Source organism: Sycon ciliatum, chromosome 7, assembly GCF_964019385.1.
Source record: "Sycon ciliatum chromosome 7, ocSycCili1.1, whole genome shotgun sequence".
Lineage (NCBI taxonomy): Eukaryota > Metazoa > Porifera > Calcarea > Leucosolenida > Sycettidae > Sycon > Sycon ciliatum.
The window spans coordinates 9330472-9355659 of NC_088649.1; the positions used below are offsets into that span (position 1 = coordinate 9330472).

General features: G+C 47.8%; 3 protein-coding genes and 1 long non-coding RNA gene across 4 annotated transcripts; 2 read left to right on the plus strand and 2 right to left on the minus strand.

The window, feature by feature from the left end:
• Positions 1-1855: 1855 nt before the first annotated feature.
• Positions 1856-4562, plus strand: LOC135820931 (uncharacterized). Its single transcript, XR_010554219.1, has 2 exons — positions 1856-2182; positions 3595-4562. It is a non-coding gene; the product is annotated as an uncharacterized LOC135820931 (long non-coding RNA).
• A 1920-nt stretch (positions 4563-6482) lies between these two features.
• On the minus strand, positions 6483-8063 carry LOC135821594 (MFS-type transporter SLC18B1-like). The gene has a single exon (XM_065334592.1). The coding sequence runs from the start codon at positions 8061-8063 to the stop codon at positions 6483-6485; it is 1581 nt and encodes a 526-aa protein (XP_065190664.1).
• Positions 8064-9925: 1862 nt separating this feature from the next.
• On the minus strand, positions 9926-12451 carry LOC135820933 (MFS-type transporter SLC18B1-like). Its single transcript, XM_065333993.1, has one exon. It carries the CDS (start codon positions 12153-12155, stop codon positions 10557-10559), a length of 1599 nt encoding a protein of 532 aa, XP_065190065.1. The 5' UTR covers positions 12156-12451; the 3' UTR covers positions 9926-10556.
• Positions 12452-12619: 168 nt separating this feature from the next.
• Positions 12620-15134, plus strand: LOC135821902 (chromaffin granule amine transporter-like). Its single transcript, XM_065334895.1, has one exon. It carries the CDS (start codon positions 12980-12982, stop codon positions 14429-14431), a length of 1452 nt encoding a protein of 483 aa, XP_065190967.1. The 5' UTR covers positions 12620-12979; the 3' UTR covers positions 14432-15134.
• The last annotated feature ends 10054 nt before the right edge of the window (positions 15135-25188 follow it).

The window sequence follows — 25188 nt, forward strand, 5'->3', positions numbered from 1 at the left end:
ATGGCGATATTAATTTTCGTGGAAACAGGTGCGGGAAATTCAAAATTTTGAACCAGGGATTAGTTTGCTGTCGTTCCGAAAGAATACCTTGGCGAGGTCTTTTACTCTGGAATAGCAAAAGCACGGCGAATATGAGTTTTCGCTGTTTCCAGGCCCTTGGAAAACCTTTCCTAAACGCAGCACCGAAGACTGTAAGGGCTCTCCAGCTCCAGCACGTCTGGGAGAGGCCGATGAATTTCTTCCTCAGGAGTGCCGTGGAACTGGTCCTTTGTTTGCCAGATGGGATAGAGGGAGAAAGGCACGAAGCAGAGGACGCAGACATTGTCAACTGAAAGGCAAAACTCGCCAAAAAAGCTAAATGTCACAAGAGGAAGCAATCTCGACTCTCATCTCAATCTGCACGTGCTTTTTATCTCCCGCCAGTTACAAAACAATGCGAGTTTTTGCATTTTTTGCAGAGTTTCCATAACGAACGTCGGCCCGTTATTTTGAGCTCTGTAACGTTTTTCCGTTATCCGATAACGTCTTTTGTCACGGCTGGGAGTGAGTACCGTAAAAGTTAGCGTTATCGTACTTTTGCTAAGGATGTCTATTTTTCAGCCCGACCGTAACTTTTTTTCGGCGGGCTGTCGTGTGACTGACGTACGTGGACTGAACACGTCCACGTCCACGTCTACGTGTTGTGCAGCGTGAGTCTGCGGACGCAGGCCGGCGGCTCCTTTTGGACTTGACTTGTAGTTGTACTGCAGTGCAGTGCAGTGAGTGGTACGACTGCTGCCTTGTGCTGGTAGTAGAGTCTACTCGATACGACCACCGGCAGACTGGCGAGACTTATTTTGAAGTGACCGTCCGGTTGAGAGTGATTGGACGGCCTTCTGTTTTGGGATGAAGGACAGACGAGATTGCACTTTCCTCGTGTATTGGGAACGATATTTCACCTGTACCGGTAAGTTGCTGCTCCATGTGTGCAAGCACAGGAAGCGTCGATGGAAAAAGCCCATGTATTCGTGCACGCCGACACCAAACTAGCAATACATGTACCGGTACATTGTACAATTTGTACTTCGATTGAGTTCGAAGTAGTTCCCGAACTTACTTTCAACTCGCATCGTTCTTCATTTGCTTGATGATTTGGACAGTCAGAGTCACCGCTTGAAGTTATTCTCTTCTCGTTCCAGAGCTACACAATGTTTCAAAGTATTAGCCAGTGATCCCTTTATACAACATGTATGGCATAACACTGCGTAATAATGCCGATGTACTGGGTGTCTAAAGGCAGTACAGTGTATTTACATGTACTAAAAAATATATTAAAAAAAAAAAAAATCCGCCCGCCCGCCCGTAAAAAAAATGTCCATGTTAGTCGAACCACACACCTTCTTTAGTTTGGCCTTATTATATTTTTCAATTTGTCTTGAAACTTTCAACCTTGCTACTTAGCGGCTTCTGATCTGGTGCACGTACTGCATAAAAAGTTGCGAATAATCATGAATAGGCCTTATGCACATTGTACAGATGCACGAAATCCCGTATAATCTTGTAGAATCCCGTAGACCCGGTTGGGTGTTGAATGTGCAGGACCCTATTGTGTTTACTGCTATTTCCACTATGAAATGGGCCATGAAGGCATTTCATACGAAATCTTTTTCCGGCAGAGATCTAGCTAGTCGTTAGTTCAATCCCAAAGTGAAGAAGGCTTGAAAAGTGATCGTTTGCCATGAATTGTGAGGCTAAATGGGTCAAACGCGCATGTATAGCACACAATGAACACCCAACCGGGTATGTACACACCTACGGCCATAGTACAGAACTTCGTACATCTGTACAATGTGCATAAGGCTAATTGGAAGAAATACTTGTGGGTTGATAGAGTGCAGTACTTGTTCAATGGTTTCTACAGAGCGTTCCGAATCCCAGCCGCTAAAGACCCACAGAAGGCAAGAAGTTTGCGTTGCAAAGCTGCTGTCCCGCCTGACTGCGGAGAAAGAAGACTCGTTTATGGTTGTTCTACAGCCGCTGCTGACGTCCATCAGCTCTGTCCTGCTCCCAGCTGCAGATAGGCCTGGATTTCAATGAGTCGTGTCCCAACTCCGGTGTGAACGATTTCCCGACATCAAGACGAAGTGGGGTCAAGTCATGGGTGTTGCAAGGAAGTTGTCACAAGATGATCCGGTATTGAACGGTAGGTTTTGTAAAGCTGCTCTAACATTTGGATCCTATAAATTATAACATTAAATTATTATTTGTATTCACGAAGCCATGCCCAAGACGTGCGACATAGCGTGCGTTCGTGTGTATGTGTGTGCGTGCGTGTGTATATTGTGTGCGTGTGTGCGCGCTTGTGTATGTCGTAAAATCCCGCCAGAGCACCCCTACCTCCGGAACCATTCGAGTAGATCCATTTGGGGAGGGGCGGATGGGCGAGTCCTGCTTGCCGCATTCAGTACTGCATGAAAAAGTACTCACCCTAAGAAAACTGTGCGTGCGTCTCGTACACCCAACAAAAGTCAAGAGCTGGGAGTCGTACAAACCCATCAAAACCCTAGGGTGTGTGCGATCTCTGGTCAAGAGGGTGGGAACTGTTGCGTACATTTCCAACCAGGTCGTAGACGCATCTGCAGTACAGTACGACCTCACATTTCACAGTCATACGAGGATACAACTCTATTGATAGATAAGATAACGTGCTTGTAGATCTCTGCCATGCCAAAGTTGCATTCAGTAGAGGTAGTAGTCTCTGTCAAACGTGTTTGCCATTGGCTCACGGCACTTGTAGCAGCTGATCGGACGATGCAAATGGACTCCCAGTCCACATTATCTGGTTCTTGATATGCCTTCGAAAATATACCATGGCACGCACTTTCCACTGTTGTTACATAGGGCCGGACGTGTGTTGTCCTGAGCTTGCCACGATACTTTCCGATCTGTCCATCTCCTCTCTTTGTTAAGTTGAAATTATTTGAAGAGCTGATGGCTGGTAACTTGCTGGTCAGCTGCTAGGAATACGTTTGCAAGTGTTGCTGCTGATTTGTACATTAAATTGCCGGAGTGACGTGGCCTTGAGTAGTCTTCCCCAGCAATGAACTGAAGAGTAGCATGCGTATTGAATTCTCTTGTTGCCGGTTCATCGGCCCCTCTCCATGACACCGGACTAGACTGAATTACTGGCGTCCATTCATCGGCCTGCTTTTCGCCTCGAACTTCACGAGTCTTGAAATCTGGACCCAACATAATAAAAGTGGGACTCAATTGCGCAGTTCAGACGATAAATTGATGCAATAAGGGGTCATCGCAAAAGTGATTAGTCATCCCTGCAAAAAAACATCATTCATTTCGTACTCGGACCTCCTCTCCACCCTCCGAAATGAATGGACGACGAAAATCGCATGCATGTACATGTGTATGCATAGCGTCAGTCGACTGAGATTTTAGCCCCCCCCCCCCCCCCCCCCTGGAACGATCTTCGTTTCAGGGACGACCAAAAACTTGTGTGACCACTGACTTTCTTTCTCTGTTATCAAGCAGTATGCATTATTTGTAACAGTAATTACTTGTCTGTGTCATGTGGATGCATTGTCTTATTTCCTTTTTCAGGCTACAGCACAACCGAGAGAACGAAATGTACGTCGCAATCAAGCTATGTCGTTGCCATCTTCTATTTGCCATGCGTTACCTGATGTGCCAGCCTGCTATGTCGGATACCGCTAACCATGCATCGACTAGGCGCCAGGCGCGAACTGATGGTGGTGGTGGTGGTGGTGGTGGTGGTGGTAAGAAGGAGAGCTCTGTGCCAGAATAACTTTGCAGTTTAGAGAGCGTGTCTGGGCAGGCGTGTATTTACCCCCATATTGCCAGGCGTGTATTTACCACCATATGAACCAACCATAAGTGCAGTTGCAGTGGAGTCTTCAACTTCATTCTCCCGAGTCAAGCTCCTTCATCTAAGAAGAAGATTGCCTGATGAGTCCAGCCGGGACGAAAGGTACGTCGCAATCAAGCTATGTTGTTGCTGTGTCATCTGCTATGCGCCATACGCTACCTGATGTACCAACCTGCTATGTCGGACACCACTCACCCTGCATCGACTAGGCGCCAGACGCGAACTGATGATGGTGGTGGTGGCGGGAAGGAGAGCTCTGTGCCAGAATAACTTTTCAGTTTAGAGAGCGTGTGTAGGCAGGTGTGTATTTACCGCCGTATGAATCAACCACAGTACGATCAGCTGACGTTATAACTTATAAGGATGATCTCGTGCAGCGATATTATTGATATTTTTTAAGTCTTTTCTAAGGACTCTCCACTGCAGCGTTTTCTTTCCACTCGGTTCTCTTCTTTTCATCGCTCAGCTTGCACTTGCAATGCTTATACATACTGATCAATCCCGTTCAATTTTCCGTATGTTTTTCTCAAAATCCATAGCGTGGACGAAGTAGTGATTTTCCGTACAAATATGGAAAATACGGAAGGTTGATAGCACTGTGTTGAGGCAGCTATTGTTGACTTTATTTGGAATTAATTCTGTCGTATTTGCACACATTCCTGAGTGCATTGTATTACTATTAGCATCCACTGTGTGTTATCTGTGCGAGCTTCTAACCTTGTGAACATTCACCGAAGGTTCGGTTGGTGGCGCACAAGATCTTCCGGGATGGCTCTTGTGGGCTCTCAGCCCTGCGTTCACTGCATAAAACTTGGCAGAACAGTTCAAGTTTCAATTTAGGCCATTTCCTCACTCTGTGACTCCCAATATTTCACATGTGCAATGATTATAAGTATTGTAGATCACTGGGACAGCGCCACTTTGTTAGCCGATGTTAGTCCTGAAGAAAAATTGACTTCATTGCCCTAAATGTGAGAAGAAATTGGGACTATTTGTGAAGGAAAACTTTGGAAAATGTAATTTCGAATAAAAGTCATTTCGTTTATCTGGATAGGTCCAATATTTCACAAATGTGCAATATAAGTATTGTAGATCACTGGGACAGGGCAACTTGGTCTGTCGAAGTCAGTCACGAGGAAAAAAATTACTTCATTGCCCTAAAGGTGAGAACAAATTGGGACTATTTGTGAAGGAAAACTTTGGAAAATGTAATTTCGAATATAAGTCATTTCGTTTACCTGGATAGGTCCAATATTTCACAGATGTGCAATATAAGTATTGTAGATCACTGGGACAGGGCAACTTGGTCGGTCGAAGTTAGTCACGAGGAAAAAATTACTTCATTGCCCTAAAGGTGAGAACAAATTGGGACTATTTGTGAAGGAAAACTTTGGAAAATGTAATTTCGAATATAAGTCATTTCGTTTATCTGGATAGGTCCAATATTTCACAGATGTGCAATATAAGTATTGTAGATCACTGGGACAGGGCAACTTGGTCGGTCGAAGTTAGTCACGAGGAAAAAAATTACTTCATTGCCCTAAAGGTGAGAAAATATTGAGGCAATTTGTAAAGAAAGGATTACCTCATCTTAGGTGGTCAAAGTGCCTCAGAGTTCGAGTGGCAGTGCAAAGCCAGTGAGTAAGCCAGTGAACAAGACCCTTTATTAGTGAACTCCTCAGCGATGGCCACAGATGGCTGTATTTCGGCAATGGAGATCGAAAGTCTGACCAGAATTGTTCAGCGAAAGGACGAAGACGACGCTATGTACGGATTTCCCGGGCGCTTTGACCTATGTACGGACGTGTCCCACACCGAGCAGGTCGTAATATTTTGAATCGTTGAGTCGATCATGGTTGTGCACAAGTGATGCGCGTGTCGCCTCCCGGGTCTATACGACTCCCTGGTTGGAAGCAAGTACTAGGGCCAGAAATATGTACAATGTACATGTGCAGCACTCGTGCACTCTTATCTACTACTACTAGTACATACATGTACCTCGCTTGACCGGCACACAATACAGGCAGCTTTAGGTCTTTCTCGTCTCCTTGGCGCAGAGGGATCCACCCACTTACAGCAGCGTGGTGCAATTAGGCTGGACTTGGTGACGCTGTTGGAAAGACTTGCATTCTTGTAGATAATCTGCTTTCTCTCATGGAACCCCCTATAAATCGTTTAAAAAAGTCCAGATTCGATCAAAAGGAGCGTTTCATTGGACCTTGGTGGATGAAAAGGATCCACTCAATCAATCTGGATCCGGATCCAACCCATCGAGCATACCCGAATTGGTTAAATAGTTAGATTTCAATGTTCTACGTCCACTTCACCAGCACCACCGTTGCGCTCTGCGGCCGACCACGTCCATTCCCCATAACAGCAACAAGAGGTTCATTCGGCGTACTGACAATATTTTCAATTCTTTCTGACAGCTGTTTCTGTCAATTAGACCTTATCTGAGAGGGTTGAGTTGCTGAGTGACTCGAAAAGAAATAATCACCTATTTCATACTGACTCTTGAAACAAGAGAAACAAGAGATGGCACATCAATAAGCGCATGCTTGATACGTTCCGTCAATTTAATAGAATCTGTGGTCGTACAGTATCATGTAGATGCCAGTGGTATTCGTTCAGCCAAGCCTTCACGGCTGCCACTAGTCTCTACGCTTCCGCGAGGGCCTGCGAGAAAGCGAGGCCATCGGCAGACACCTGCACACAAACACGTGCATTTACTCCACACACTCTGCTCAGCAGCGGCGGCTTTATGCCGTGCGGGCGCAGCGGCAGCAGCGTGTAGCCAAGACACTGCACCAAGGGCCGGCGCCGCCGCTAGAAAGACGAACCCGTACAGGGTCATGGCGGCCCGAAAGTCCATGACGGCCACCAGCGGAGTGGTGAGAAGGAAACCAAGGCCCATGCCGGCGGATGCGCAGATCCGGGCCACACCAGCAATGGCCACTCGTACTTCCACCGCCGATCCGACTCCAGCACACTCCAGGTGTCTCGTCATGGCAACGATACTGGAAACCGTAGCGATGATAAACCCGACCGCCAGGGGTACAATTGCCACGAATACAAGCCACAGTGACGTCGGCATGTGTAGAAATGTTGCCGGTCCCAGAAATAGACATGATACGCCGGTTAGCACGTACCCGATTACAATCCACGCGTGTGCGTCCAAACCCCTGTCCAGGCAGTATCCGATCAGTGGCGAGGTTGCCGACGATACGGCAACCTTGAGCGCCAGAGCGCCGCCGACTAGCGTCGCGCTAGAGACAAACGCGGACAGCATGTGTGGTCCCAGCACTACTTCAACGCCGCTGCCGGGTAGGGCTGCCACTGTCAGGGCAAACATCAACAGCCAGATCCACGGCTGACGCAGAATGACGCGCACGCCAACGTGCGTCTCCGAAGTGCCGTCATTCGATGAACCGTTATCGATGTCCACTAAGACGATCAGCACAGCCAGTGCAGAAACCAGCATAGCCGGACCAGACGCAAGAAACGGTGCACGGAATCCGCCGGCATCGAACAACACACCGCCTAGAAGCTGACTGGATGCGTCGCCTACGCAGAAGAACGTCAGCAGAAATCCGTTCACGAAGCCCACGTTGTTCGGGTAGAGCTCCGTCAAATACGCACTGCATGCGATGGAAACGCCTGTGTAACAAACACCTTGAATGGCCCTGATGATGTAACAGTAGACTAGAAATACTCTCCAGTCTGAAATCCGGTTGACGAACGCAAATATCACCTGCACAGCTCCCATGCTAGCCATACTCAGCGCCATCATGTACTTGCTACCAATGTAGGGGAGTTCCCTGGTCACGAACGGAGCGGACAGGACACTGCCTGCTTGCAACATTGCAAACACTGCACCTACTGCCGTGTGATAGCCGGCTCCTCCGCTAGCGTTCTTACCGAGCGCTACATTTGTGAAGAAGCCACCTAGCGATGTCATGTCTGACATTGTCAGGATCGCGGCGAGCGTAGCAAGAATTAGTAACTTTCGGACTGCGGAGAACTCCTGGCCACTGCAGCCCGCTTCGACAGTGAGACGTGTTACCGTTGCCTCTCGTACACCGCAGCCATGATTCCCAACATTATTGCTATCTTCAACTACTTGCAGAGGTTGAAGCACAGAGGGCGGACTGGGGTGCCCTGAACTTGTGGCCTTCTCTGACATCTTGAACTCGGCACACGCAGTGACGCACAGCTACCAAACAAATTTCATTTCAAAGTTCCTTCAGTCACTCCAGACCAGAGTCGAGTTCTCTCGAAGAAACTCCTTTTTGGATTTGCGAAGTAGGAAAGGACCACCGCCACCGGTCGCCACAACTATTTTTGCTTACTTGCAGAAGCGTCATGCGTGCATCACTGCACGTTTTCGGAATCACAACTGTGTAGATCTACCATGTCCATGGTTTCCTTGCGCAGTACACCATGGTACACGTGCATGCCCCAACGGTGTCGCACCGATCCATGTGGAGTGGCGTCTTTACGAGATGAAGCACCACTCTCGACTAACTCTCTTTTCGGAGACAAATTCTCGGCTGTGCCATGGCTGCCCTCACGTCTTACCGATCACAAGCTACACTACAGTCGGCTTCAACAAACAGCTCCAACTGCCCCGATATTCCCTAACTAAACTTACTACTTTAGTAGTTGTCACGTGAGTGGTAAGTCGTTCTCAGTTTGTCGGTATATTGGCGGAAGTGCGGTGTTCTATATACATGCATGGCAGAAAACGCTGCCAGTTGCTGCCACGGGCCCACGGCGCCACTAGCACTACAATGTAGTCCAACACGTACACGCAACAGGCCTACTTCAAAGACTTTTTTTATAATAAGTACATGACACTCAGGTGAATATCGGGATTCGTGGCAGCAAGCCAGCCTATTATATTTATAGCGCTAGCGCTTTAGCACCAGTACAATAAATAATTAATTCATTGGTTTGAGGCAAAGAAGCAAACGGGAAACGTCTGAGGAAAGAATTGTCACCACCAGGACTCGAAGCAGAGACCCTTCCTTGAGGCCAGCGATGCTCTACCACTAAGCTAAGGTGTAGTCATCATCCAAGCAGCGATCATTCAACATTTTCTTCAGACTTCGTAACTCACGCTTCCTGTGAATCCACACAGGCGGGTGGGACGCAGCCCTCACTGTAACCCACACACAATCACTAGTTTACTGTTTAGCTTTAGAATTCAATATGATCCCATTTGAAACAGGTGGAAAGAGGAAAGCCTTGCACACAGGCGGGTAGGACGAAGGCCTCACTATTGCACTGTAGCCCACACACAATCAATAGTTTAGAATATAATTAATATGATGCCATTGGAAACAGGTGAAAATAGGAAGGCCTTGAGTGTGCACTAGACCAGCCCGATTTGGAGATGGAATAGTCTCAATTCACAGAGGGTGTGCGCCTTAACCTGCAATAGTGCTCAAATGCCCGGAATGGGCAGAGCGTAGTACGCAAGAGGTACACAAAAGGAAGTATATACTATAGGGCTGTTTTTTGTTGTAACTCAGAGTTTCATGGCAAAAACCAATCATCAGACTGATGATTGGTTTTTGCCATGAAACTCTGAGTTACAACAAAAAACAGCCCTATATACTTCCTTTTGTGTACCTCTTGCGTAGTCTCAATTCATAACAAATATCCCCCTCAAAACGAACATACACGTACACATGTCATGTTTATGCAGAGGATCGATATTTTTTTAATGGAGTGCAATCTCCTCATGAAACGTGACCAGCTGCAACTCTAAATTCACCATACACCTAGGTTTACGTTGCCACGGTCGCAAAACCTTGCCATGGCTATGTTCGTGTGTTCACGAGGTTGACTTTCAATTTGTGTGGGTCATAAACTACTTGTTTGCAGCACAGTGGCCGTCCATAGATAAAGTTCGATATTTTTTTCACAAAGACGAGACGAACAGCTCAGGGCCCAAACCCCCTCCCCCAACGAACGAATATCTTCTCTGAAAAAATATCGATATTCGTGGACGACCCCTTACTCTACAATCGGCTCATGGGATAACATTGCACGATGCTGATTGTAAAGTAACTGATGGTGTTAGCGGATATTATAGCGTAACATGTAGCTCTTTGGTCCTCTTTTCTTCTTATAGATAATCCTGAGCTCTCCACCGGAGTCTAAATATAGGATTGTTGACCATATAAAAATGGATTATCGTCAGTCAAGGTTGGTGTTGCCCACTACTTCATCCGTAGCAGTTCATGGTTGCAGCACCTCTTTCCTTCCTTTGTCATTCTGAAGAGCTTGGACAACCCACGCGTGTCCAGGCAAGAAGGCAGCAATGCCTGTTCATTCTGGAGCAGTAAATAAAATATACCAGCTAAGGAACCAGTACTGCAACCATCTCAATACAATTGAACGTTTTGCAAATATACTCAGCCCTGACCTCTCATACCTAGGTTGGCACATTATTATTCTATTCAGGGTGAGGGGTTTTCCCAGTCTCAGCAACCCTTCGAACACAACGAAGCCGGATAAGGGAGGGTAGTAGTTAGTAGTAATTCTAGCTTTTTTTTTGTGTAGTAAGGAAGTCCCAACAGGCTACTGCTTTTTGTACTTTAGAGGGCCGGGCGTGCCGTCAATATCAAAAGCACTGGTAAGTGCCATGTTCGTCTCATCTGCGTGAACACTACTTACGAGGAATCAGCTGTGACTCCTCGGTGCCAGGTTGCTCACTGCCAGTGATGACGTCACTGGGTGTTTCCGTGGCGACATCTGTGTCGGCTGTGCCCAGATCCTGACCAGTATGCCCAGCTGTACCGGCGTGTCCGTAAATCCTGGAATGCACCCACGAAAGAACTCCGAAGGCGAGAGCGGCGGCCAGGTGAACGAAGGCGTAGAGCGTCCACACTGCCTGGAAGTCCATCAGCGCCACCAGTGCGGTGGTCAGGATGGGAGCCAGTGCGAAGCCGCCCGACATGCACGTCCAGGATATACCGGCGATGGCCACGCGTACTTGCATGGCCGAGCCGACGCCGACCCGTTGCAGGTACTGGGTCATGGCGTAGATGATGGAGACAGTCATGCCAATGTGCCCCACGGCCATTGCTATCATAGATGTGTACACCAACCACAGCGAGCTGGGCAGGTGTAGAAACGACGCCGGTCCCAGCAGAAGACAAGCAACGGCGGTGAGCAGAAAGGAGACGACGACAAACACATGTGGGCTGTAGCCCGCATCAAGAGCAGATCCAACGGCCGGGCATGTTCCGGCAGCGACGATAATCTTTGCTGAAAGAGCGCCGCCAACGGTGATGGCACGTGATCCAAATATGGACTGCATACGCGGCCCAAGCACCGCTTCCACGCCACTGAACGTAACCATGGCTACGGTCAAGGTGGTCAGAAGAACCCAGACCCACGGGTAGCGCAGAATGACGCGCACGCCAATGTGCTTCTCTGAAGTGTCGGCATCCGCTACCACAGTCTCGGCCGCATCTTCCTGGACAGCGACCTGAATTGCCACGGCTACCACCAGCATTGGCACACCCGTCGTCAGAAACGGCAAAGGATATCCACCGGCATCGAACAAGGCGCCACCGAGAAACATTCCCAGCGCGTGGCCAGCGTAGGCGAAGGTAAACACGAATCCGTTTACAAATCCCAGTCTGCTCGGGAACACTGCCGTCAAATAACTACTCGCGGATATGGTCAACCCGGCGTAGGTGATTCCCAGCATGATTCTGATGATATAACAATAGACCAGAAACACTCTCCAGTCTGCAATCCGGTCGACGAACGCAAATATCACCTGCGCTACTCCCATGCTAGCCATGCTCAGCGCCATCATGTACTTGCTACCAATGTAGGGAAGTTCCCTGGTCACAAGCGGAGCAGCCAGGATAGTACCGATCTGCAGCATGGCGTACACTGCACCCACAGCGGTGTGATAGTCGGCTCCGCCATTTGCGTTCTTGCTCAGCGCTGCAGTCGTGAAGAAGGCACCAAAGGATGTTAGATCCGCGGCGGTAATGGCCGCGGCCAGCGTAGCTAAGATGAGGAACTTCCGTGCTGCTGAAACCTCGTGCAGGCTCGAAACACTTTCAACTGTGTAAGTGGCTTTGTAATAAGATTGCGACAGGGTTAATTCCCTGCTGCTTGAAACAGAACTAGTAGCGTCACAGCCAGTCATCGTGCCTATGGTATCCTGGTCCCCCTTCGGCTTGAGTAACGACGTTGAATCATTTCTGGCAGTGTTGACGGAGCCAGCCTCACCTTCTGCCGTCATCTGCTCCAAACTGCGGAGACCTGCTAACGAATATTTATTAGTTTAGTTGGGCGCATGAACGCATTGGCGCTGTGCCCTTCTCGTCCCATGGAATCAGTCAGTAACACATTACCTGGGCGCTCATCAGCGGAACAGTACCAACCAGCTCAGCCTGTACAGCTACGAACAGAAGAACCACTCTCGCGTTGAGATACGCTTCTTCAGCTTGTGAACAGGAAATTAATACAGTACCAGTAAGATTAGAAAGTCAACGAAGTGTTACTGGTCATGTAGACGTCATACAAACTAAAACAATGTTCCGGTACTGTGTGTGTGTGTGTGCGTGTGTGTGTGTAACATGTAGATTACATGTCAGTGTCTGTGTACGTGTAGAGGCACTGTGTCACGGTGTGTGATCGCCTGTGATGTGGGTGGAAACGGGCACGTCGCCGAGAGTAAGCAGCCAAACTCACCCCATGCCCACTGTGCACAGACTCAGTGCAGCGGACTACTAGTACCTGAACTGAAAGGCTGAAGTGGACTTCTTGCTGCAACTGTAGCGGTGGTAGCGCCTGAGAGCATTATTTTGATGCCTCGAAAGATGATGGTGTCGCTTTGCAATTTGCCGCTTTGGATTATCTTGCACTAAAGCGCAGTAAAGGCAACGCAGTCGCAGGTGAACAAGTTATTAGTTTCGCTCGTGAAAAGTCCGAGCACACCCGCTATGCATGCACCCTCCCTGGTGCCGGAATCTACACAGGCGGGTTATCAGAATAGTACAGTTGCACTATTATACAATTTATAAATAGTTCAAGCTCCTACCGATTTCAGCGAGCAACAGCGCGATGCCAAACTCCAGCGGAAGTCCGGCAGTGTCCGGTTGCGGCCGGCGTAACGACGAATCGGAGAAATCTCTGCTGGACGCGGCAAGCGAAGACGATGCCGATGAGCTTCATGGTGGCGGTGGTGGCGTGAGCGCTGATAGCATGTCTCCAGCTAGACGCGTTTTTATTCTGGTCACTCTTGCCACGGCGTCGATGAGCGGCAATCTAACTTCGATCGCATCGTTCTACACCACGGCAGCTCTGGACAAGAATCCCGGTGCAGGAATAGGATATCACACAGCGATTGGAGGCGTTTATAGTATTTTCATGGTGGCAGGAGCCATCGCCGTACCGTTATTTAGCAAAGACTTGCCCAACATCGGTAGTAAAAATCTGATAATTTTGAGCTACTTCATCACGGGAGTGAGCCATTCACTGTTTGCGTTTGTCACAACGATTTCCGACAGTCGAATATTCCTCGTCTTCTCCTACTGTATACGCATACTAGAGGGAACGGCGTACGTAATGTCCGCCGTGGCGGTGATGACCTATCTCATGGCCATGTACCCGACGAACCTCGGCTTTGTCAGCGCGTTTCAGATGACGTTCCTCGCTATCGGCCACGTCTTCGGCGTATTGGGCGGTGGAGCGATCTACGACATTGGCGGCTTCAGAGCACCGTTCCTGTTCGGCGGTGCGTTCAACTTGGTGGTGTGTGCCGCACTGTTTCTGTCGCTTATCGATGTAGAGGATCTCGGAGTCAAGCAAAACGGCAGGAAAGGAGCAAAAGCAGCGAGCGCATGGACCATCTTGCGAGTTCCGTGGGTTTGGGTGATGGCATTCACTCTGCTCATGGCCAACTTTGGATATGGCGGTGTGGAGGCAGTTCTCGGCGCACGTATGGACAGCACGCTGCACTCACCAGCCGTACTTGTCGGTGCCGTGCTCTCGGTAAAGGCCATCGGAACGAGCGTGGCGTCGCCGTTCGTAGGCGCTCTTCTCGACCGAGGCGTCAACCCACCACTGTTTATTGTGCTGGGCATGCTATGTGAAACTTTGGGACTTTCCCTTATCGGTCCGGCAGTGTTTGTGCACGGAACGCCGCCACTGTGGCTGCTGTTCGTCGGAGTTTTGCCGCTGAGTCTGAGCAACGTGCTGATGCAGGCGTCGAGTATCATCAGCATGTCGCAGCATCTCGAGGGTGTCGGCGTGGGAGACTGCGTGGAGATGCGTGCCGCCGTAGCTGGCCTATCGCGCTTCTCTCTGACCATCGGCTATGGCCTTGGGCCTGCGGTCGCCAGTCCAATGGTGGCCGTTCTCGGCTTCCCGCTGGCTATGACGGCGATTGGTCTAGTGTACGCGGGTATGGCTGTTCTAATGCTGCCCTTATCCTGGCTCCATCATATTGCTCTAACGATTGCACACAAACAAGCTGCCACAGTCAACACTGATTCTGACGATGATGACCTGTAGGCTGTAGTGTAGTCTGGTTTGACAGAATGAGAAATGTGACAAAATCTTGACAAAAATAGTCGAGTTGGATTGAAATTTTGAAATACTATGGTACTTTCTAGCATTCTAAATATTTCGTCCCTGAGAACACAAAAACTGTACATTATAATAACATGACTGATACACTGGGTATCAACAGGGCTTCAGTGCCATGATGCATTTTCAAGGTTCCTGAGTCTCACTCTGGCAAGAACAATGCGTACAGTTTCTACATGAAATCTGCTTTAACAATTCACTCCGTTGTGACCAGAAATCAAGAATTTTAAATTTCTTTTTTTCTTTGAACCTCTGATTGATTGGTTGATTGATTTTATTTCACGGATCCTCCACAGGCAAATGGATGCCTCTGCTCTATGATATCCGCACCGTACCGTGCTTTGTGGAGTGAATTTCTAGTGATGACATTATAATGGTTATGCACAGTCGTGCTGCTCAATTGCTCATTATCATCAGTTAAACATTATGTTCCCTCAGCAATACAAGCAAGCAAAGATAAATGTCCGATAGGCATTTTCAAAATCTGGTCATATTCAAGTGGTTTGCTATGGCGTTTGGGAGAAATACAGTCATGTACTTGTAAGTTGTAGTGTACATGTACATGTACGATCATGTAGAATGAGGCTGATGCACTGTAGTACCAATGCCGCTAGCCGATGAGCTGTAGTTGTAGAGTGAGATGCTACTGTCTATCCTCTGGGCCCTGGCATATCCAAGGACAGCTGCTATAATTATTATTATTTGTATTATACATGTACAATGACAATGTACATGTGACATTGCAAAGTCATGTGACCTGCAACTGTAGCTGTGGGCATGCAGTGTCTTGGAACAACAGCCTGGTCATCATTATAATCATGACTATTGTGATTGTACTGGTTGTATGTTCGTAGAGCGGCGGCCAGGATCAGTCTTCATAAAAATAAGTCTTCTAGAAAGGTCGTTGGGGCCGCGATACACATGTGCACCAAATTTAAAATGTCAGTCTTGAAAAAATAGAATTACCGCATTTTCTCTAATAAAAGCCCAGGTCTCCAATAATAGCCCAGTCTCCAATAATGAACCGGGGTGAGGGTGGTTTGAAATAATAAGAGCACAGTCTCTAATAGTAGCTCGGGTCACAATTGGAGTATGCAACAAGTATATTGACTTCATAATTATAAAACAGCAGTACAACACGCCAAGAACATAATTATTTGTAAGGAGGTTTTCGGTCTACTGCTTCCTTCCTAGCGTAAATGCTATTGTGAAATACCTGTTTTGACAATATTCCTGAGTTTATGGTTGAAAAATCAGTCTTGATACGGTCAGTTTATGCCTGTATAGACTGGAGTTGGCTTGATAGTTGACAATTGAAAAAATAAGATCCCAGTCTCCAATAATAGCCCAGTCTCTAATACTTTAGTAATACGGTAGTAGCGCGGGTAGAGTTCAACTGTTAGTAAATGTTGTCACTGAAAAAATAAGACCCGGGCTCTTATTAGAGAAAATACGGTATTGGGGCCGCGCGCAGTTGGCCATGGCCAGGCCATGGGCGCAGGCCTTGGCCTACAGGCTACACCGCGTAGAATCTAAACGTGGCCGACCAGTACCAAATGTAGGGATCTACATTGTAGGAGCAGCGCAGCATGCAGCGATGCCATGTGCCACTCTACATACTCCTTTCTGTCCTGGACCTGGAAGCTCGAAGATAAGGCTCAGATCATGACGATGGTCCTTTGCCGTCGCCGTCGGTTCCGAGCCGCTGAGCGGATGAAAATCGAAGTGTCGTCGTCCTACGGTTCCGGTGACTGCATCGCCAATGACACACCTGTACCGATAGTGCTACTGCTAGTGCCGTAGGCGTAGTGGTGACCTGGTGACATGCGAGCTGTGGGGACGCGCCGCTTCCGTCATGCGGAGCTTGGGCGGAACTCGACCGAAGTCCGGCAGCAGCGGGCGGCGTAATGACGAATCGGAGAAATCGTTGCTGGACACGGCGAACGACGACGATGACGACGAAGCGGTCGCTGTTGGCATATCTGCAACAAGGCGAATCACTATTCTGATTACACTGGCTGCAGCAACGATCAGCGGATCTCTCTCATCTATGCAAGCTTTCTACACCACAGCAGCCCTGGACAAGAATCCCGGTGCAGGTCTCGGGTATCACACAGCTATTGGTGGAGTGTACAGTGTTTTCATGGTAGCAGGAGCCCTCGCTCTACCGATGTTGACCAAGGATCTACCCAATATCGGTAGTAAAAATCTGATTGTACTCGGCCACTTCATCACAGGATCGTCACTTCTGGTATTCGCCAGTATCACCACCATCACCGACTGGCGAGTGTTTATAATTTACTCGTACTGCGTGCGGATTTTGCTCGGCGTGGCATTTGCAATGTCCACGTTTCCCGTAATGACCTATCTGATCTCAATGTACCCAGCAAATCTGGGCTTTGTCAATGCCTTTCAGATAACGTTTCTCGGGATCGGGCATGTCAGCGGCGTTATGTTCGGCGGTGCATTCTACGACATTGGAGGCTTCGAAGCGCCGTTCCTGTTCGGCGGCACGGTCAATGTGATTTGCAGTGCGATACTGTTCGTGATACTAATCGATATCGACACAGTGCACACGGGCCAGAACGGTTCTAAGGACGTGAAAGTGGTTAGTGTTGCCTCGATAGTACGGTCGCCTTGGGTGTGTCTCATGGCGTTCACCCTGGTGATGTCAAACATTGGGAACGCTGGTGTGGATTCTGTTCTTGCTCCACGTATGCACAACACCCTGCACTCCCCAGCAGTGGTGGCCGCTGCGGTGATAGCAGTCAAGACGATTGGCAAGAGCATAGCGGCGCCGTTTGTCGGCGCTCTGCTCGACAGAGGAGCCAATGCTCCGTTACTCATTATGCTGGGCATGCTGTGTGAGACATTGGGACTTTCCCTTATCGGTCCAGCTGTGTTTGTACACGAGACACCGCCGTTATGGCAGTTATTCGTCGGCGCATTGCCACTTAGTCTTTGCAGGGTTCTGCTGCATTCATCTAGTGTTGTAAGCATGTCACAGCATCTGGAGGGTATCGGTGTGGGAGATCCCATAGAACTACGTGTCGCCGTGGCCAGCCTATCGCGCTTCTCTCTAAATATTGGCTACGGACTTGGGTCCGTGATCTTCACATCAATGGTGGCTCTCCTCGGCTTCCCTTTGGCTATGACGGCCATTGGTCTAGTGTATGCGGGATTGGCTGTTCTGATGCTGCCACTATCCTGGCTGCATCATGTTGCTCTAAAGCCTACACAAACCAAACACACACAATGAACACTGACTCCGACGATGAAGACCTGTAGACAAAATTTCACAACATTCATTGGGTTTTGACTTGATAGGGTGCTTCAGAGCACCGTTCCTGTTCGGCGGTGCATTCAACTTGGTGGTGTGTGCCGCACTGTTCCTGTCGCTTATCGATGTAGAGGATCTCGGAGTCAAGCAAACCGGCGGGAAAGGAGCGAAAGCAGCGAGCGCATGGACCATCCTGCGAGTTCCGTGGGTTTGGGTGATGGCATTCACTCTGCTCATGGCCAACTTTGGATATGGCGGTGTGGGGGCGGTTCTCGGCGCACGTATGGACAGCACGCTGCACTCACCAGCCGCACTTGTCGGTGCCGTGCTCTCGGTAAAGGCCATCGAAGCGAGTGTGGCGTCGCCGTTCGTAGGCGCTCTTTTCGACCGAGGCGTCAACCCACCGCTGTTCATTGTGCTGGGCATGCTATGTAAAACATTGGGACTTTCCCTTAGCGGTCCGGCCGTGTTTGTGCACGGAACGCTGCCGCTGTGGCTGCTGTTCGTCGGAGTTTTGCCGCTGAGTCTGAGCAACGTGCTGATGCAGGCGGCGAGTATTATCAGCATGTCGCAGCATCTCGAGGGTGTCGGCGTGGGAGACTGCGTGGAGATGCGTGCCGCCGTAGCTGGCCTATCGCGCTTCTCTCTGACCATCGGCTATGCGCTTGGGCCGGCGGTCGCTAGTCCAATGGTGGCCGTTCTCGGCTTCCCGCTGGCCATGACGGCGATTGGTCTAGTGTACGCGGGTATGGCTGTTCTAATGCTGCCCTTATCCTGGCTGCATCATGTTGCTCTAACGATTGCACACGAACAAGCTGCCACAGTCAACACTGATTCTGACGATGATGACCTGTAGGCTGTAGTGTAGTCTGGTTTGACAGAATGAGAAATGTGACAAAATCTTGACAAAATAGTCGATTGGGTTGAAAATTTGAAATACTTTCTAGCATTCTAAATATTTCGTCCCTGAGAACATAAAAACTGCATAATAATATAATGACATGACTGATACACTGGATATCAACAGGCCTTCAGTGCCATGATGCATCTTCAAGGTTCCTGAGTCTCACTCTGGCAAGAATACTGCGTACAGTTTCTTCATGAAATCTGCATTAAAAGTTGTTGTTGTTGTTGTTGTTGTTGTTGAGTTTTATTTAAACTCGCAACACAAACAGGCAATGGCGAAAAAAAAGTTCACTCCGTTGTGACCAGAATTCAAGAATTTTAAATTCTTTTTTTTTCTTTGAACCTCTGATTGATTGATTGATTTTATTTCACGGATCCTCCAGAGGCAAATGGATGCCTCTGCTCTATGATATCCGCACCGTACCGTGCTTTGTGGAGTGAATTTCTAGTGATGACATTATAATGGTTATGCGCAGTCGTAATGCACAGTCGTGCTGCTCAATTGCTCATTATCATCAATTTAAAATTATGTTCCCTCAGCAATACAAGCAAGCAAAAATAAATTAATGTCCAATCGGCATTTTCAAAATCTGGTCATAACGTTATTCAAGTGGCTCGCTATGGCGTTTGGGAGAAATACAGTCATGTACTTGTAAGTTGTAGTGTACATGTACATGTACGATCATGTAGAATGAGGCTGAGACACTGTAGTGCCAATGTCGCTAGCCGATGAGCTGTAGTTGTAGAGTGAGATGCTTCTGTCTATCCCCTGGGCCCTGGCATGGCCCTGTTCAAACTTTTATGTATACAATAAATGAGGAGGCCGAGGGTTTATTGGTCATAAACCCAAGGCCGGAGCATTTATTGTATTTAGAATCAACCAGTAAAAACTCCTACTCAATCTCCAACAACAAAATTAGTGGACAGCTGTTAAGTGCCGTACTGGGACTCTCTTCAAGAGAACATAGAAACTGCTATGGAAGGCGCTCAGGCATCTACCGTTCTCATTGGAGACTTCAACATTGATTACAGCTGTGAGAACTCTCCGAACGCACAACATCTGCACCGAGTACTATCCAGTAGTAATCTTCGGAATTATGTCACCTCACCAACTCGTGTCACGAGCCACACGGCTTCAACCATAGATCTGTTTCTGTCAAATACACCCATTTCTGGTGCCTGTGAAACGATTTACGGAGATATTAGCGACCATTTCGCCATCCTTGCACACTTGCCTGTAAACCAGACAGGGGTAAACCGAACATCACAACCCGGACAGAGTCGCCGTATCCACACCATCGACTGGGAGAAGTTTCAGACTGATCTGTGTGTCCACTTTCATCAGTTCCCTCGGAACGGCACGATAATTGACATGACAGGTGCATTCACGTCTGCTATTATGGAAACACTAGATGAGCACGCCCCCTTGGTGGCGAGGCGCAAGCGTGGTCGCCGTATCTGTCCTTGGTTAACTGAGGAGTTGGTATCTGCAGTTCGGCACCGCAACAGGCTACACCATCGACTCATGAAGGATCAAGCCAATGAGGTGCTTCGTGAGCAACATCGGCTCGCCAGAGCTTTTGCCAGGAAGCTTGACCGAAAGCTTCGTAACCTGTACTTCGGAAACCAGTGCAACACACCTGATCAGCGGAAACTTTGGTCAGCAATGAACACAGTCACAGGGTGACGGAAGGAACGTCAAATACCTCAGGTTTCTGTTGAGGATCTCGGCCAGGTCTTCGGTGAAATTGTCAATGACCCAAGCAGACCACAGAATCTGCACCCGCCACTTGGGCCAATGCCAGCCAACAGTCTTCACGTCTTCAAACCTGTAAGTGTTGCAGATGTTGAAAAGTGTCTTAAAGCTGTGGATCCATTCAAAGCTGCCGGCAGTGACTCTGTACCTGGAATTGTCCTGCGGCAATGTGCAAATGTGCTTGCTCCTCCACTTTCCTGTATCATTAATAGTTCACTACAGAGTGGTGTTGTGCCCACCACGTTCAAGCACTCCCACATCAGTCCCCTGCATAAAGCCGGAGACCGCTCATCAGCCCGCAACTACAGACCTGTATCCTTACTCCCTATCGTTTCGCGTATCCTAGAGCAGTTTGTGAAAAGACAGCTGACAGAATATCTGTACAGCAATGATTTATACCCGATGACTCAATTTGCATATCGACCCCGCCATTCAACAGAAGATGCATTGGTACTAGCAGTGAATCGCTGGCTATTAGCGAAATCCGAGCGCAAGTACACCGGTTTGGTTATGATTGATATGTCGAAGGCGTTTGATCGTGTACAACATGAGAGGCTGGTTAATGAACTGTACACCCTAGGCATTGGAGGAGCACCCCTAGCTACACTGGTTCTGTGACTACCTCAGTGGCAGGTCACAGCAAGTGAGGGTGCTGGACAGCTTGTCTTGCTCTGTTGGCTGTACGCGTGGTGTTCCCGGCAAGGGAGCGTTCTTGGACCCATTCTCTTTGTGTTGTACACCCGTAATCGGCACACAGCACTTCCTGCAACTGTCAATCACCAAGAATTTGCTGACGATATAATCCTTGATTTCTCCCATCCTGACTTAGATTTTGTTGGCAGAACTCTGACGAGAGCAGTAACTGATATCTCCCGTTGGCTTGAAGACATCGGCCTCGTAATGAATGCCAGCAAGACTCAGGTCATGTTCGTTCAGCCTCGTGGCGCAGCCATTGCCACACCCGATGTTTTCTGCAACAACGAGCAACTGGAGGTGACGGCCACCGCAAAATACCTTGGTGTGATCGTTGACGACCAATTGTCATGGAGGCCACATGTCGACTATGTGTCACGTAGAACTGCACAAACCATAGGGCAATTGTGGAGACAAGGGCGTTCACTAACGCTTAGAGCTCGACGGTCGTGGTACACCAGTATGGTAAACAGCCAGCTGTGTTATGCTTCAGCAGCATTCTACCCAAGCCTCACAGCTCAGCTTCTCGACCGTTTGGGGAAGATCAGCAAGGCTGGAGTCAGAGCTGTGTTTCAGCTCCCTCGTCAAACACCGACCGCACCTCTTATTTCTAGATTAAATATTTCCCCACTGATCCACCATTTTAAGCTCAAGATTGTTGTTTTTGTCCATAGATGTCTTGCCTCCAATGCAAGCATGCTATTTTCGCCTTTCTTTCTGTTGATCGCTGAACCTGGTCTTGAGCAAAGCACACGCCGTGTTACACGTGGCCAGGTCTCACGTCTTCTCCAAATAAATAATTCCATTCGTTCGTGGACCAGCATCTCGAGCGTCCATGCAATTCGTGGGCAGCGTGTATTGGAACAGGCTTCCGGCAAATATTCGTTGCCATGAAGATAAATCTGGGTTTCAAAGCCCTGCTGTGCCCAGATGTTCTTGACACGCTTTCTCTGTCTTGACTCATTCGTCAGCCTGTGCATTTTGATCTTTTGGTTTGGTCTCTAATCGACAAACTGACTTTTCTCCTCAAATACCTCAACTTCTCTATTTCTGTTTCATACATCTGCTTCGTTTATTCCTTACTCTTTTCTTTCCCTTGTCATTTAATCACTGTCACTCACATACAAATACATAAAATATAAAAGTGGAAGAGAAAAAGACATATGGATACGAGTTAAGAGTAACTCTCCATCACTGTAACATGATACTATATACAGTCAGAAAGTGCAATAACTAGGCACAAAACTGACAGAGTACTGAAACATTCGACGTCCTGACACCTAGCTTCAACACATCTCCGTAGCGCTAACCGACAGCCTTCCAACTTGGAAGGTTCAAGGTTATGGAAAAGACCAAAGAGGGGAAGGCAAGCGCAACGAAAACGAGCAAAAGCTACAGTCCCAACGGAACAAAGAATGTCGATTGTTACTGGACGATGACGAGACCAGTACGATATTTGACAAAGCGGTCTAACTACAATTCGAAGCAGCAAAGCAGCACACCACCCAACTTGGGTGGGTCATAAATATCAAAGATAAGTAAAGAAAGGGAAGCTTTGCGAAAACGAATTGTACAAGCCGAAAGCCAAACTCCTACAGTACTCCTCATGCATGACATTGTGATGGACTAGTTGACTACAAAACATTTTTATGGCTCAACATCCGAGTTTAAAATATAAAACACAAGATTTTCTCATCTTTTTCTATTTCTTGTTTTTCATTAGCTTTAGCATGTTCATTCACATTCTTCATCATTTGTGAGAACTAGACCTGGTCTAGTGAGAAGGCATTCTACTGCCTGTAATTCTGGTGAAGTAAAATAAAGTAACAACAACAACAATTTGTGTTGCTATGACAACTCGTGTGCTGGACGAGTATTTGTTGTCATTGGTTCAATTTCTTTACTCTTCATAGGCTATCAGATCATTTTCCTTATTTGGTCAATTTATAACCAGTATCATGTACTCTTGCCAGTATCAATTATGAGAGCGTGGTCTATCTCCATGGTTACCGATGTTCATTTCATAACTACAGTATACTCTATAACCACTGCTCCTTGTTAGACCTTATCTGGAAGGCCCATTCTTGCATATTCCAACAGCAGCTAAGGGAGCTAGCTCTCTTGGTTTTGCGGACTGGGTCCGATCCTAAAAAGCTGGTTTTATAAACTGTTTTTATAGGATAGGATATGATTATGTTGAATAAACGAGGTTTGTGTCAATTGGAGATTGACTTGGAGTTTTTACGAGTTGATTCTAAAATAATAATAATATCCAGCTGCTATAATTCGACGAGGAGACAATAGTCGTAAAGATGACCCAGTCTAACATCGGAAGCCTCGCTCTATAAGTTCAAAGCTGCCCTCAGGAAATTTACAGCTGACTATGCTTATGCAATCAACGGAATTCCGCCACCTTGCAGTTGATTTTCCCCATTTCTCTCCTCATCAATCCCTACTTCTCTTTGTACATACATCTACATCTACTGTTCTTTCAATCAAAATAATGAACCCCTCGATAGGCACATTGCCTTTGGGTCATTTCATAATAATAATAATAATGACAGTCACAAAGCGTACCCCAAGGTTCCCATCTCGGCCCGCTTCTTTTTAACCTGTGCATCAACTCCTTTCCTGATGCCCCTGCTTCTAGTACCCTATCCCTTTTTGCTGATGACTCTAATTTAATTCTTGTTTCTCCAGCAAACACCTCACTTCCTATCCATCATGCATTGCTCCAGACTGACATTGATAAGTGTTGTCAATGGTCATCAGCTACTGCCATGACGTTTAACACCAGTAAATGCGTCCACCTACCCTTTCAAAAATATGCATTAGCCCCCGGCTAGCCATTGGCGGACTATGCTCGGCCATGGGCCCGGGCCCATGGCCAATCGTCAAAATTAATATGCTTTTGATTATGCCACAATTATGCCAACAAATATGCTGAATTATGCTCGGTTCCACTATGTATTCACGCTGTTCATATAGGATTGAGAAACCACGCATACACACACGGTCATGCCCTAAGCATAATGTTTGTCTAAACCGAAAGATTATGCCGACCTTACACGTTGGAATCCGTATATTATGCAGGAGCATAATTTTTTGACGAAATCCCAAGATTATGCCAAATATGATGCCGGCATAATCCGCCAAGGGCTACTTCAGACTGCAGCTAGCTGGCATGCACATCACTAGACTGTCATCGATCATGTACATGTACATGGTCTTAGGCATAGTATGCGGATAATGCCGGCAGCAAAATTGGCCGAATTCGGTACTTTTTCTGGGAAGTTTCATGCATGTTTGGTATGTGGATAAAGAAATGGAGCAGAATTCGAGGAATTGCCCGCCATAAGGTTTGTATGGTTCTGCCAATTTCACTGCTTTTCGAGCAGAATCTGCCACCTTTTCGAGCATTATCCGCACACCCCTAATGGCCATGGCATCAGGCTTCAAACCATACAGTACAGTCAAGTAGACTCCCAGCAAGTAGGAGATAGGGTCCACGGATTCTGCAGGCAGAAAATTGGCAGAATTCGGTACTTTTTCTGGTAAGTTCCATGCATGTTTGGTATGTGGATAAAGAAATGGAGCAGAATTCGAGGAATTGCCCGCCATGAGGTTTGTATGGTTCTGCCCATTTCACTGCTTTTCGAGCAGAATCCGCCGGTCCCTACCCCCGGCCCGTCATCCCCCTTGACAATGAACCGTGTGCCTATTCAGAAAGGTGATAGCCACTGTCATCTCGGCGTGACTATCACTCCTTCACTAAATTTTTCTAACCATATAAAATCTATCACCCTTAAGTTTCGCAGTCGTGTTTTTCTGTTGCGCCATATGGCCCATTTCCTTTCTGCTTCAACCGTGAATTTGCTCTACAAGTGTTACGTACGACCACTGTTAGAATACGCAGTCCCTGTCTGGTCATTCGCCGTATCCCATTCAGATTCGCTTACGTTAGACCGACTGCAAGCCGTTGCTGCTCGTTCATATCTGCTTTGTAAGACCCGGCACCCTCCTAAGTGGGAAACCCCGAAGCAGATT